Source organism: Meleagris gallopavo, chromosome 4 (assembly GCF_905368555.1).
Source record: "Meleagris gallopavo chromosome 4, MGAL_WU_HG_1.1, whole genome shotgun sequence".
Classification (NCBI taxonomy): domain Eukaryota; kingdom Metazoa; phylum Chordata; class Aves; order Galliformes; family Phasianidae; genus Meleagris; species Meleagris gallopavo.
The window spans coordinates 43,095,188-43,108,134 of record NC_139407.1 but is presented as its reverse complement, the minus strand read 5'-3'; the positions used below and the strand labels follow the sequence as shown (position 1 = coordinate 43,108,134).

The 12,947-nt window shown below is 39.1% G+C and overlaps 1 protein-coding gene across 1 annotated transcript; it reads right to left on the bottom strand.

Moving 5' to 3' along the window:
- Positions 1–7,398: 7,398 nt before the first annotated feature.
- On the bottom strand, positions 7,399–12,351 carry FGF20 (fibroblast growth factor 20). The gene is made up of 3 exons (XM_085221916.1): positions 11,776–12,351; positions 9,623–9,726; positions 7,399–8,989 (listed from the first exon to the last, which is right to left on the bottom strand). Exons 1-3 carry the CDS (start codon positions 12,227–12,229, stop codon positions 8,744–8,746), a joined length of 804 nt encoding a protein of 267 aa, XP_085078042.1. The 5' UTR covers positions 12,230–12,351; the 3' UTR covers positions 7,399–8,743.
- Between the last annotated feature and the right edge of the window lie 596 nt (positions 12,352–12,947).

Sequence of the window (12,947 nt, the reverse complement as noted above, 5' to 3'; positions counted from 1 at the left end):
TGAGAAAACCCCCTCTCTGTTTGCCAGTAAACCCCCTTGTCTATCTGTTCAGTTGGCGAGTAAAGCATCGAGTACTCGGAGGAATGGGAGCTGGACCACACAGGGCCTTGGGTGCCACAGTTCAGAGAAAATGGAAAGTGGTGTAATTGTACTGACTGTTTTTGAAAGAAGAAAGCCCATGTGCCTTTTAAGGACAGACAGCCAATGAGATTTGCTTCAGAGTAGACAGTTTCTGATCCTGTTCCCCAGCTCCATCACCCAGGGCTAAATGCTGGTAGAGCAGTTTGATCTCTGGCTGCTGTCGCTGCTGGCTGCACACACACCTTTGCTGCTCAGCACAGTGTCAAGCACTCGGCTGTATTTCACACCTTTGCTTTGTCAATATCATCTGCATCTCTAAAGCCTTCATTGGAAAGGAACACCATTTGTGCAAAGCAGAAATGGGGCTAGGAACTGCTCCGTCCTGTTACTCTCAGTTTAGCCCATCCTGTTATTCTCAGTTCTCTGGACCACATAGCAATTCTCTCTTAGGAAAAGAAAAGCAGAAATGTTAGACAATTGCTGAATTAATTAGCTAATTATTCCTGTGTATTTCCAGAAAACTTATAAGTATCCCTGTGAGCTGTTATATCTATTTCTGTCAGGTAGCATGCAAAATAAATCTTATCCATCATAAGTCTGTAACAAAATATATTCATCTGTAATATCATTACACAGTTATGGATTTTTTACAGAAAAGCAAAACACCAGACAATTTCCTTCTCTTTTTTTAAGCAACCTGCAGGAGAACTTGAACAACAACAACAACAATATGAATTTCAAATAAACCCCAAGATCAAAAATCTCTCTCTTTTGGTTATTTTTACTTTGCAATCAGATCTCTTATGCTGATTTGTATAGGTTGCCTATAAGAGATAATGCACAAAAGTCTGTCTTCAGATCTCTGATAGGAAATCCCCACTGCAGCAATAAATATTCTATCTGCAGCAGGCAATTGGCAAGCTACCTTGATCATGATAGTCCCTGGCTGACAATCACACAAAAGTGAGACCAGAAAGTATATCTTAAATGTTTCAGCATTTGGATTTTCCTAACTGCTCCTTTCAAGTTCTTTATGAACAACTTGTATATAGATCAAAACATGCTAATTTCATCATTGCTGGCCAGCATCATAAAAGAACCATGTGAAAACATATGGGCACACTCACCAACCTTTTAAGCAACAAAATTGTTCATAGAACTATTGAAGTTTCTCCATAAGATAAAAGAGCTTTGCTGTTTTGAAACAATAGTACCTCTTTTTTTTTAATATGAAAACATGTGAGAGTGCTATCTGTCATTTATTATCTGTCACTTTTTCATTTAAAATACTGTCAAGAGACTGCCTGAATATGTAAAGACAACAAGAGCTAGTGCAGTGCAAAGCCAAATAGGTTTAGTTCTTCACACTGAATGCAGTGCTAAATTCCCCACAGCACAAATATACAGGGAAGCAATATCTGGTTATGAGATGTAACTTATTTTTCTCTCTTTTACATTAATGGGCTGCAAAGGATTTCAGAGATACTCAGGGAAAGAAAATGCCAAAGAATGGCCAAAAGTATGTGAGAGGGGGTAAGAGCATTAGGAAAAGACAGACTCATCATATGAAAAATTTTCATCAGAGTAGATGGAATGGCTAAGGTAAACTCCGCTAATAACCTGTTATTAGATCAATTTAACTTTTCAAGGTATATATTCCACAAATAAAACAAACAAAAAATATCTACATATTCTTTATTATGATTGTTTGCTTAACATCATCATCAGAACAGCTGAGAACACTTTGCATAGCTAAGATTAGCAGATACATTCCCAGATAAAAGAACTTACTTCCTCAGTATGGTAAACCTGTGGAGTTAACTGAGGTTGTAAGCCACAAAACCACAATTAATACACAAAGGTTGTTATCTTAGATTCGATTTTTAATGACAAATCAAATGCAATGTGGTGCTTGCAGTGGTACTTGAATACAGCCATGAGTCATTTCTAGGGACAATTTCATACTTCACAGTGTTCAGTGCTCACAAAACTGACTTCAATAAACTTAATGATTTTGGGACAGATACCCACGGAACCATGACTTAGAAGAGAAAGTGTGAGAAAGTACGGTGCCAAACAGGGTTTGTAGTTTAGCACTCAGCAGTTTCTATGTATACATGAAGGTAATTTCACAGAACTGAGAGTATTCGCTGACTACTTTGTAGACTGTTAAGCACTGGGTTCTGGTTCACTAAGGTCAGTTTGGACAAAGCAGTCATCACAGCAAAATCTGACTGCTTACTCAAAGATGAATAGGACAGTAAGAAAAGCAGAAAATATTTTGAATTAACTGTAAAAAGCAAAATTAAGAGCAGCTAAAGCAGTTTTCATACAAAAGAATATTCAAGTCTATCTTTTAAAAACTGCAGTTCTGTAAGTTTGGCAAAGAAGACCAGCAGCATAACATAGCTCTGAAGACTATGACAATGAGTTTCCTGAAAAGGAAGAACCACCATTTGACATTTAAAAAAAAAAAAAAAACAGTTCTAAATTGTATCTGGAACATAGTAGGCTAGAAGCATACATCTACATCATAGTGTTTAAGGTTACCAAAGGGATTGACCATTTTAATATGTACCTTCTGCAGCAGGTTAAATTTCTAAAGTTACAAGACTTCTCTACATTCGTTAAGCTTAACAATTAGGAGCTATTTTCCCCTCAGAGGTAGTGAAACCGAAGTATAAAGACTTTAATACGTAGTACCAAAGTTGAGTAGAGGAATGGGCAGAACAAAAAGCAGTGTAGCTCTGAATTTTAATGCTATCACTAAATTATGTGACTATCCAGAAGAACAACAATAGAATTTTGGTCAGCTGAAACTAAGGAGTTTCCATCTGGACTTCAAAACCTGATAACTCACATGAGCCGTACAATCTCTAGTAAGGAAGGCACTGTGAAAATCTCAGAGCACATCTCAGTGTTCTAATAGTTCTGAAAATATTCCCTTCCATATCAATTTCACCTCTGTTTTGTTCATTGCAAGTTCCATCCAACTGGCTTGCATCCATAACTCTACTAGAAAAGAAAATTATGTTTTCCAGCTGCATCAGAATAGAAGACACAGAATTGGCACTATTGGAATATTGATGACTTGATAGCCAATATGATCCTACCCAGAAACTTCAGCACAATGAGAGGGTCAGTCAACTGTTAAAAATTTAGGAGTAAACAGTTTCCTATCACTTCTGATACCTCAGCCATGTACAGATTAAACTTCTTTAAAGCAAATCTACCCACCTTGAGATCCCCAGTCATGTCAGCGGCTCCTTTTATCAACTTAACTTAGAGATGGCTGGAAGATCTATCTCACGAACAATAAAAACATGAAGTTGTTTCCTGAAGGACTCAACTACTGAGACTTATTTCCAGGAGCAAAAAAGACACTGGTCTCTGAAAAGTATGTTTTGCAGATATATGCTAGAGTAGATCTGCATATATAAAAAGATGTGATTTGGGAGGCAAATGAGAGTTCACTTGGGCTTTATTCGTATACCCAGTTAAAATCCACGAAATTAGTATGTGATTTGGGTGATTTTAAGCTTTAAGAAAGCATATTCCTATAACCATACAAAAAATCATAATTCAACAATCTTATAATTCAATATTCCTATAATCATACAAAATATATCAAGACTTTACAACAGAAAGTTGTTGTTGACTTCACTCTCAAAAGATTACCTTTCTCACACTTAAACTCCTTTCTCTATGAACTGCATTTACTAAAGATTTGCTATAAAAAGAGAACAGTACCACTGCACTTTCAACCTGTTTGAAATATCGAGAGCAAGTGTCACCACAGATCTAACTCTGTATTTTCTCTTTCTCCTGAACTTCCAGAATGGTTCTAGTGTCTGATCATGTTGCAGATGAAATAGTTATTTTGGCAAGCTGCCAACCAATTTCTGTTTGAAACTTAATATCTTTCCAAATGGCAGTAGGAGTAACTGTTTGACCTCTTCCTTTTTTTTTTTTTTCCTTCTTTCTTTCTTTTTTTTTAATCTTCTTTATTATTATTATTTGTGTACAATTTATTTGTAACATTGCCGTGGTTGAGTGTGTTCCACCTGAGAAGATTTTATAACTTTCTGGTTTTTAGTCCAGGAATCTCTGACTACTAAGAATCCATGGAGGACCATAAAAACTACGGAGAAAACGAAACAAAACAAAACAAAACAAATAAACAGAAACTTATTTTAAGATAGTGCCATGAATGAAACTTTTCTGATTAATCTCTTGATTATATATATCAATTTCAAAATGTGTTCTTCCTCTCTCTTCAGCAATGTTTTTATCATCTGGTACAGAGGAAGCCACATATACACCCAGATGTATACTATCATCAAGCACACTAACAGCTACAACTTCACCACAGTAGCTGAATATATTACTGGGGGAAAAAAAAGAAAAGAAAAGAAAAAAAAAAAAAAAGCATCTAATTATGGTATCTGTGAAGTTAATAGTTTTCCTCACATTTTTAGCAAAAGGAGCAACTGAGAAGATTTCCAGAAGGCATTCTACTGCGAATGTTCACTTCGCTATGTTAAGGCAATAATGAAAATATATTTACAGTGACTAGAAACGTCTTACCTCCATTTAGTTCATGGCTGTACGGAAAAAAAGAAGTATGGAAAACCTAATGGCTGGTAGTGGCATAACTAGAGCCACCATAGTGTAGTCCAAATATGATTACATAAACTTTAATTAAAAAAAAAAAATCATATCCATAACTCATACAGTTTCTGTTAAAGAGAATCTTTGCTTAATCCGTGCTTAAGTGAATCTTTAGAAAGGTACTGAAGAAAGATTGGATGGCTATGAAAATTACTTGACAAAGCACATTAAGAAATGAAAATTGTTGTCAATAAAAGCTACAATGAAAATGCACTTGTTAAATGGCTTTTACCCATCAGCAAGTAAATTCTGCAAAAACCTGGAGTGCTGGCAGAGCACATGGCCATCACAGTGATTCAAACTTTCAGATAAAAGCAGTGAAGCCAGCTGTCACATCTGTGCATGAGAAGTAGTACCCATAAGCTTATGGCAGAAAACATGAAGATACAGACTCAACCAAAGTGCTCCATGCAAATATGAATGGTTCAGACCAATGAAATAGCTGTGCTTTCAGAAAAGCAGTGCACTTTTTCCAGTTACATCAGCTCATATAATAAAAAAATACCCAATTCCAGTGGCACTTGTGTTCTATCTGAGCTAGATGACTACCACAAAAGCTTTAATGACTGTTAGAAATTCTAAATTCTGCATTCTGATCAAGAATACGAAGATTAATAAAAGTAATAAGTTCACTTCAAATATGCTCCTAAGTGGAACTCATACCTGGACTTCAGAAAACTTCATATGTGGCTAGTAGTAGTTATTTCTGACAGAACTTGGAAAAGAGAGCAGCAAAAAACAAAATGTATAAAGAAACATAGAACTGGCATGGAGCACCCAATTCCCAGCTACTTCTGAGACCAAAAGACCAAATGTTTTACAGTTCCTATGAGAACCAGTGGGAAGGAAAGGGGAGCTGCACCTGCTACATAAGCTATGTAACCGCCTTGAACTGTTCCTCCTTGGGAAAAATGGAAAAGTAGAAACAGGGCAGACAGGGCAGGGACTTATTTCAACATATAACATGTCCCCTTAAATCTGTGAGAAGTCTGCCTTTACAGATTTCTTCGAACTTTTAACAATGCTGCTTCTTTCAGCTTACTCTATTCATAACATTAGAACAGCCCTTGACTTTCAAATTGATAGTTACTGCAAAATAAAATTTGTTGCGAAGTAGGCCAATAATTCTTCTGGTTAAATAAAACCAAACTCTCTATCTTTATCCATTTGGGCACCCTTCATTCTCAAACTGAAAAAAAAAACAACCAGACATTAACTTCATGTGAAGATCATGATGGGAAGAACATAACAGAAAGTAGGAAATGCTACAAACAAAATGGGAAAATGCATTATATTACTTCAGTGGAAATATGCCAGTACTGCAAAAGGAGGCTGTGACAGCCTTCCAGTACTCTGAAAGTTTTACAAATTCATTTTTCACCACAGTGCTTGCCACACAATATTTTGATCAAGGGTTATTGGCATATATCTCAAGTTGCAGTGGGATAAGTAAATGACCAGCATACATCACTTTCCTCCTTCACTGGTATACTGTCTAGCTGTTGGGATGCAGAAGTTTCAATGGAAGACTGTCCACCACTTAAAGCTATCCTCAATTACCATTCTACACCGTACCACTTCTGTGAAGAAAGATGTGCAATAAAAATAATGATTAATACAATTTTGCTATCTTCAAAGTACTTTTGAGGTAGTTACATTAAGAGATAATTGCTAATCTAAAGAACGATGACTATTTTATTGGTATGAGTTGAACACTGAGCACATTTGCCAGAAATGATGAGGGTTATCTCCTGAGCAGCAGCCAGGAGTTTGTTACTCAACTTATATGCAAAAAAGTATTTTTTTTTTTAACTTGCAGAGGAAAATTTAAGCTATTTAAAGTATATGCTTTTGTCTTTGCTTGCTGATCAATTATTAACAAGACTCAGAGTCACCCCAAAATGGTACTTGAAACACATTACAACATTGTTTTAGTAAACTGCATGTACTCAGTAGATCTTCCACTACCTGTTTTTCAGAACATTTTAACAAAACCTTTACCCTTTACACATCATTAGCCATGAAGTGTTAAAACATTTTTCTCCGTATCTGCAATCAATATCTATTTAGCAGAAAGTAAAGTGATTTCATGCATATGCTCATCCACTTCTCATTATAGATTGGAAGAGGTTCTGGTATGGTAATGGCTTTAGTAAGAGCATTATATGCTGGAAAATGTGTTTTGTTAATATCTTTATTTGATATAAATGATGCACATGCAGTACTTGAACCGTACTGAACTCAAATGAGTTACTTTGAACTGGAGTCTGTCAGGAGGGCTGGCACCTGAAACCTGAGAGTAACTCTGGCAAAACACACATCTGGCTGCCCTCTCCAGGTCTGCCTTTCCTCCAGTCCCTTTCCTGAACCCATCTTTTCTGTGGAGGTGCCAGCCATCTGACAGCAGGCTACAGCAGAGCTAGGTCTAAATTATACGGAGTCTGTCATCAGCCCTTAGTAGTCTCACAGAGTGGAGGCTCACCTGTCAGTCAGCATGCTAAGAAGTTTATGCTTCAGAACCAACAGTCCTAAATTAAATTAGCACACTATACTTCTATAGCTATCACTAGCATGGAGTTAGAGCTTGTCTGCATCCAGGCAGTATTTACACATAAACTGATGTTCAGATTATTCCCTAAATTAAGAATTAGGCTAAAATAGTAATCTCCGCAGGTCACCTGTACTCAGGAGAGAAACAGCATTCACTCACATGAAGTTATCCATTCAGCAATATCAGTCTTCTTACTCACTTACTGTTTCCCCTTAAAATTATTGACCTTTAGTTAAAACATTTTATACAGTCATGAGAATCCTACAAGAAAACTTGATGCTATGCAGAGGATTCTAGTCATCTAGTCATTTGTGTGTTAGTAAAGATAATAGCAGTCAGCAGAAAAAAAAAAAAAAAAAAAAAAGAAAAAGTAAGAAAAAAAGAAAACAAGTGTGATCTAATCTAAATCAAGATCTTGAGAGCTACTACTACTACTTGTTCTTTCAAGGTAACTGTAAAACACTTCATTATTGTTTCAGGTTTGCACTATTGCAATATAGTGCACAAAGAGACTCTTAACTTAAAAATGACAGTAAACCAAATAAAGTGAAATCATTTTTAATTCCCTTTTTCAAATGTGCATTTGAATTCAATACAGATCTGTGAGGCACTTTCATAGGTCAAAAAAAAAACAAACAAAAACCAAACAACAACTGAATATTCTTTCCAAAACAAGGTTAGTCATAAGGCTATATTTTGTGCTCATACCATTGCTTTATCTGTAACTAATAGACAATGAAATCTGAATATTCAGGTTTGAGATGCAGTGTCATGCCATTTTTGTATCATGACACTACTGTGAAAGTATTGGCACTGTAAATGATTTCTCATTGGGGTTAGGGGCTTGTATTCTCTTCATATCCCAGTAAAAAATAAACTCTGTAATAAATAAATATATAAAATAAATATATGCTATCTGAAGTTGTATAAATAGGTCCATCCAGAAGAAAAGTTCCAGCTCTGACTATGATGCACTGACATCTAAAGTCCATCACTGAAATGAAGCCACCAAAACTTTGCATGCAGTTCAAGATAATTGGTGTTTTGTTTTTCTTTTTTAACTGTATTACAGTTTATTTATCTTTATTTCTTCCAGCCATTGTTGGATCCACATGATGTAAGTAGGTTTTTTTTTTTTTTTTTTTGATAATTTATGGGCCATAAGTAGTCCAGACAAAAATCACCAAGAGTTTATAATTTTGAAGAAAGTCACACTCCAACTTCCCTCTTGTTACTGGTTGCTACACAGTTCAGCAAGTTTGAAGGAGGCTGGTCAGCAGTTAGTATTAAGGCTTTGTCTCCTAAATGCAAACTTTGGAAAATAGAGGTCTATCCATCACAGAGTAGCTTCTTCAAATCTCTTGTGCCAGTATTGTCATTTGAAAACAAGCAAGACGAAATAACAGTGGTTTGATTTTCTTTCCAAATGTCCCTCTCTCCTCAGCTGTATCCTAGCACATCTTTATACAGTTCTGGAACTCTTTCAGGATCCACAGGTCTGGGCAGGAAATGCGTGAACTTCTGGTGCCTTTTGGACCTTGCTCCATCTCTGGGAGTACCATCTTTGTTAAGTGCTACAAAGTATCGCCGCCCAGAATCTCCATGTTTGTACACGTTGGAGGAGTAAGTGTTATACCAGTTTTCCTCAAACTGTTCCCTGAAGATGCACTCAGAAGTTAGTTTCTCCTACACAAAGGAAGAGCATAGAAAAATAAGTCAAGGTATTACTATATACAAGAGCACACTTACAAAAGAAAATGATAAACAAGATGTCTTAATGTCTTAGGCTTGTCCTGCCTGTTAACAAAACAAATCCAAGAGGAGTATATAGACCTGACACGGAGTCTAGAAGCTTAACTTGTCCTTTATTCTTCTAAAAACTGGACCTGCACATACCCAAATTTGGATTTAAACACATTATATAACACACTAGCCAAGAAGTCACTACTTATTTACAATTTAACTAAAATTCAATTGATCCACAGTAATTTACTGAGTAGATCTAGAGATAAGACCCGCATGGGTTCTTTGTGGTATGTTACTATTCAGATTTTAAGCAGGAGGACAGGACTAGTCACAACAAAAGGAATATTGTCACTTGTTTTCATTTTGTGGGGATGATGCACTCTGTGCATTGCACAAAAGAAAGCTACCTTCACCTCAGTTTCTAAACTATGTGGTCTAGCTTAAGTGCAAGCAGTATGTCAACAGGTCAACCATTCCATATTTGTTCAGATCACTGATTTTTAGTGCTTGCATAGCCCTAACAAATGAATCAAAATCTCAACATGTAGAAGCTGACATGAAAGCAATACTTACAGAGCCATAGAGTTCTCCCTTCTCATTCATTCCAAGGTAAAGGCCACTGTCTACGCCTCTTATGCTGACCAGTCCCACTGCTACACTGATGAATTCAAGGATACCTGATAGCCAAGAAAAAAACAAAAAAGAGAGAGAAAAGATTATTTTAATTCAACTTGTGACAAAAATGAATAAAATCATTTTTAAAATATATGTGGAAAATGTGTAAATAATGTGGCCTACTTTTTCTGAAATTTCTACTACCGTATGGAAACATATACAATGTTCACATGAAAGCAGGCTGAGAAGCCTCATCCAGGTAAAAGAATCCTGCTTTATTTGAAGAAGCCTTTTTTTTTTTTTTTTTCACCCTTAATTTTAATGATGAAAGGTTTTCATTCATCACTCAGGCTAAAACCTTTGGTACTATGTGGCTGCAATCTATAATGATTAGATGCTGTTTGCCAAGTTGCCTGCTCAAACATCAGGAGATAGCTTTGGATTACCTGAAAATATACTTTACTTTCTCTATAGCATTATCTTAAAAAAACACTTCTATTACTAGACCATTTGAATAGAAATCAAAGTACAGATGGAAATTTTATATAACAGAATCTACAGGAAAAAAAGAAAGGGTGGGGGGTGGTAAAAAGTATTTGCCAGAGCTCTTATCTAGCTATATGGGTCCACACCTCTTGACGCAACCTGCTATCTTCAGTGCCAGCTTTTTGTGTGCATGAAATACGGTACTTATTTGGTTGTGTTTGAATTATAGCATTACTTATACTACATTTTCCCCAAAACGTAATACACGTTAACAATACAAAGTATTCAGGAGATGAGGCACTATTTGAAGCCTGCAGTTTGGCAAGTGTGTGCCAGCCCACTTAACCAATTGATATGCACAGATTACAGTGCATATAAAACATGAAAGAAAGGAGACGTGTGAACCAGCTTTTTGGAGTTGTTAACAATGTAAACAAAGCCTCAGAAATAAGCTGCTCTGGAATCATACCTAAGATTTTGCTGCAGATAGAGTGGCAAAATTACAAATCAGTTTTTAAAAAATCTCCACCTAGGGAAAGTGATTTTAATACCATATTTGCTTTTGACCACATCTTTTTGTCTATTGTTACTGTAGTAACGATCACTCTCTCATTCAGTACCATTTTTCACTGCAAGGCAGATGGACTGCACAATAATTTAAGATGTTGTGAATTTTAATTGAGGTTTGGCAGGTTTTTTATTTACCTCACCAAGGACCAAAGAGCATAAATCCTTTACAAAGAGTGATCATTAAAAAAAAAATCTCTATTGCACATAAATCATCCTCGTGTTCCAGTTCCTAAAGCACAGAGCCCCATAAAAGAGGTGGAGGTGTTTTGTCTCTCTAGTATCATTTTCAAAGCCACTCTTTTTCTAAGCTCTAATAAGCAGGTGATTCAGCCACAAAGCAACCACATCAGACAAACCTGCACAGAACGGTGGTAGAATAAAGGAAGAACATTTCTAAAAAGCCTAAATGTTTGATCTGAGGCTAGTTGTTTTTTTTTTCTTTTTAAACACAGCCTTATTTCATGTTTACATGCTGTAGGAAATCTCCCTTCTGAGAAGAGCCCTACTTGACTGCTGCTCTTCTACTTCTGAAAACATCCACGTGTTATAAAAGCAATTAAGAGCCATTCCAGCAGATAGTTTTGGCTGTGGGGAGGATGATAGGAAGCTCTTTAATCAGCTTTTTATGACTGCTGAATCAACACACACCCAAACTTAAGCGCAGTTGACAACGGCAGGTTTGTTCAGATGCTTTATTCCTACAATTAGTCCTTACGATTTACTCTTAAATCACAGGAAACATTCATATTTTGGGGCTCAACACCTCGTTTTGGTTTACTGACAGAGAGAGCAACGAGAAGTACTCCTGGTACTCTACTTTGTCCTTCTGTACCACAAAGCAGCCTCATGCCACAAAAGGGCCACTATGAATACATTATCCTACCAAGACTCTAAGCACCCCAGAAACGAGCACAGAAAGTTAGGTCCCATTCTCACCTGTCCCCTTAAGCCCTCTACCCACAGACAGGGCAAGACACCCTGCAGGGGCTTGGCAAGGCACCCACCCTCCTGCACTCTCGGACATCCCGAGCCCCGCGCTCCCCCCCACCACCTACCGAACAGGCTGTGGTCCTGGCGGGTGCCGCGCACGCTGCCGTCGGGCAGGATCTGCAGGTGGAAGCCGGTGCGGCAGTAGAGCTGCCGTCGCCGCAGGATGCCCTGCAAGTGAGCCAGCTCCGCCGCCGCCGCCGCCCGCTCCGCGGGACCCCGCTGTTCCCCCAGCAGCGCCGGGCGCTCCCCAGCGGGCGGCAGTAGGAAGTGGGCGCCCACCGGTTGCCCCAGACCGTCCAGGCCGCTCAGGAGGGCCCCCACCTCGGCCAGCGGAGCCATGGGGGCGCGGAGCGAGCGGACTAGGACGCGTCGGCGGGCGGCTGCCGGCCTCTCCCGGCGGGCATGTGGGGCTTCGCGGCCGGGCCCCAAGCATGGGGAGCCAAGCCGATGCGAGGCAGAGCGGCGGGTGGTGTTTATACGCCCCGCGTGTATATATATATACGGCGGTCCCCCTGACATATGCTAATGAAGCCCTCCGCGGGGAGGCCGCGTTTGAAATTGTAAACCCGCTCCCCCTCACCTCGCACCTTCTTCCCATCTGCCCGGCGGCGGGGAGGGAGCGAGGGAACGGAGGGAGGGAGCAGCGAGCGCCGGGAGCCTGCAGCCCGGGATGCGCCTCACGCGCAGGTATACGCGAACCTATGCGCCCGTGTATGCAGACGGGCACGGCGCTGGGCGGTGCGGAGGGCACCGGGACCGGCACCAGAACCTGGCTGGGGTGCGCGGGCTGCGCACCGCGGGACAGGTGCAAGGAGAGGCGGGGGGGGGAAGCGGGTGAAAGGGCGTTACCTGAGGGCGAGGCCTGCCCAGACACACATGAAAGGAAAGAAGCACAAAGATCTGACAGTTCTACTCCCTGTTTCTGAAACGCTAATAAAATGCACAGCGTTACCCTTGCCTTTTATCACTTCAGTTACAAGGAGGGGAATTTTTAAAGAAATTGGCATAGTCAGGGAGGTGCTTTCCCCTCTGCAAATTTTCCCTCATACTTAATTTATTAACGTGACACGAAGCTGATCTATAGCGGTTGGGTATCAGTCTTTAGAAATATTAATGGACAGGAACGTGGTTTGGGAGAAATGTTTTTGAAGCCTGCAGACATGAAGGAAAAAGGACCAAGAGATGGCTCAATCCATCCATCCGTGCTGGGGCCCTGCAGCAGGGTCATTACCAGCAC

Bases quoted from the DNA above. Each gene is read 5' to 3' on its own strand.
- FGF20 (XM_085221916.1), bottom strand. From the start codon at position 12,229: ATGTCAGGGGGACCGCCGTATATATATATACACGCGGGGCGTATAAAC. The intron at 9,727-11,775 runs GTAGGTGGTGGG...CTTGGCTATCAG, and splicing joins CCAGGACCACAGCCTGTTCG to GTATCCTTGAATTCATCAGT. The intron at 8,990-9,622 runs GTAAGTATTGCT...TCCTTTGTGTAG, and splicing joins AGGGAGAACTCTATGGCTCT to GAGAAACTAACTTCTGAGTG.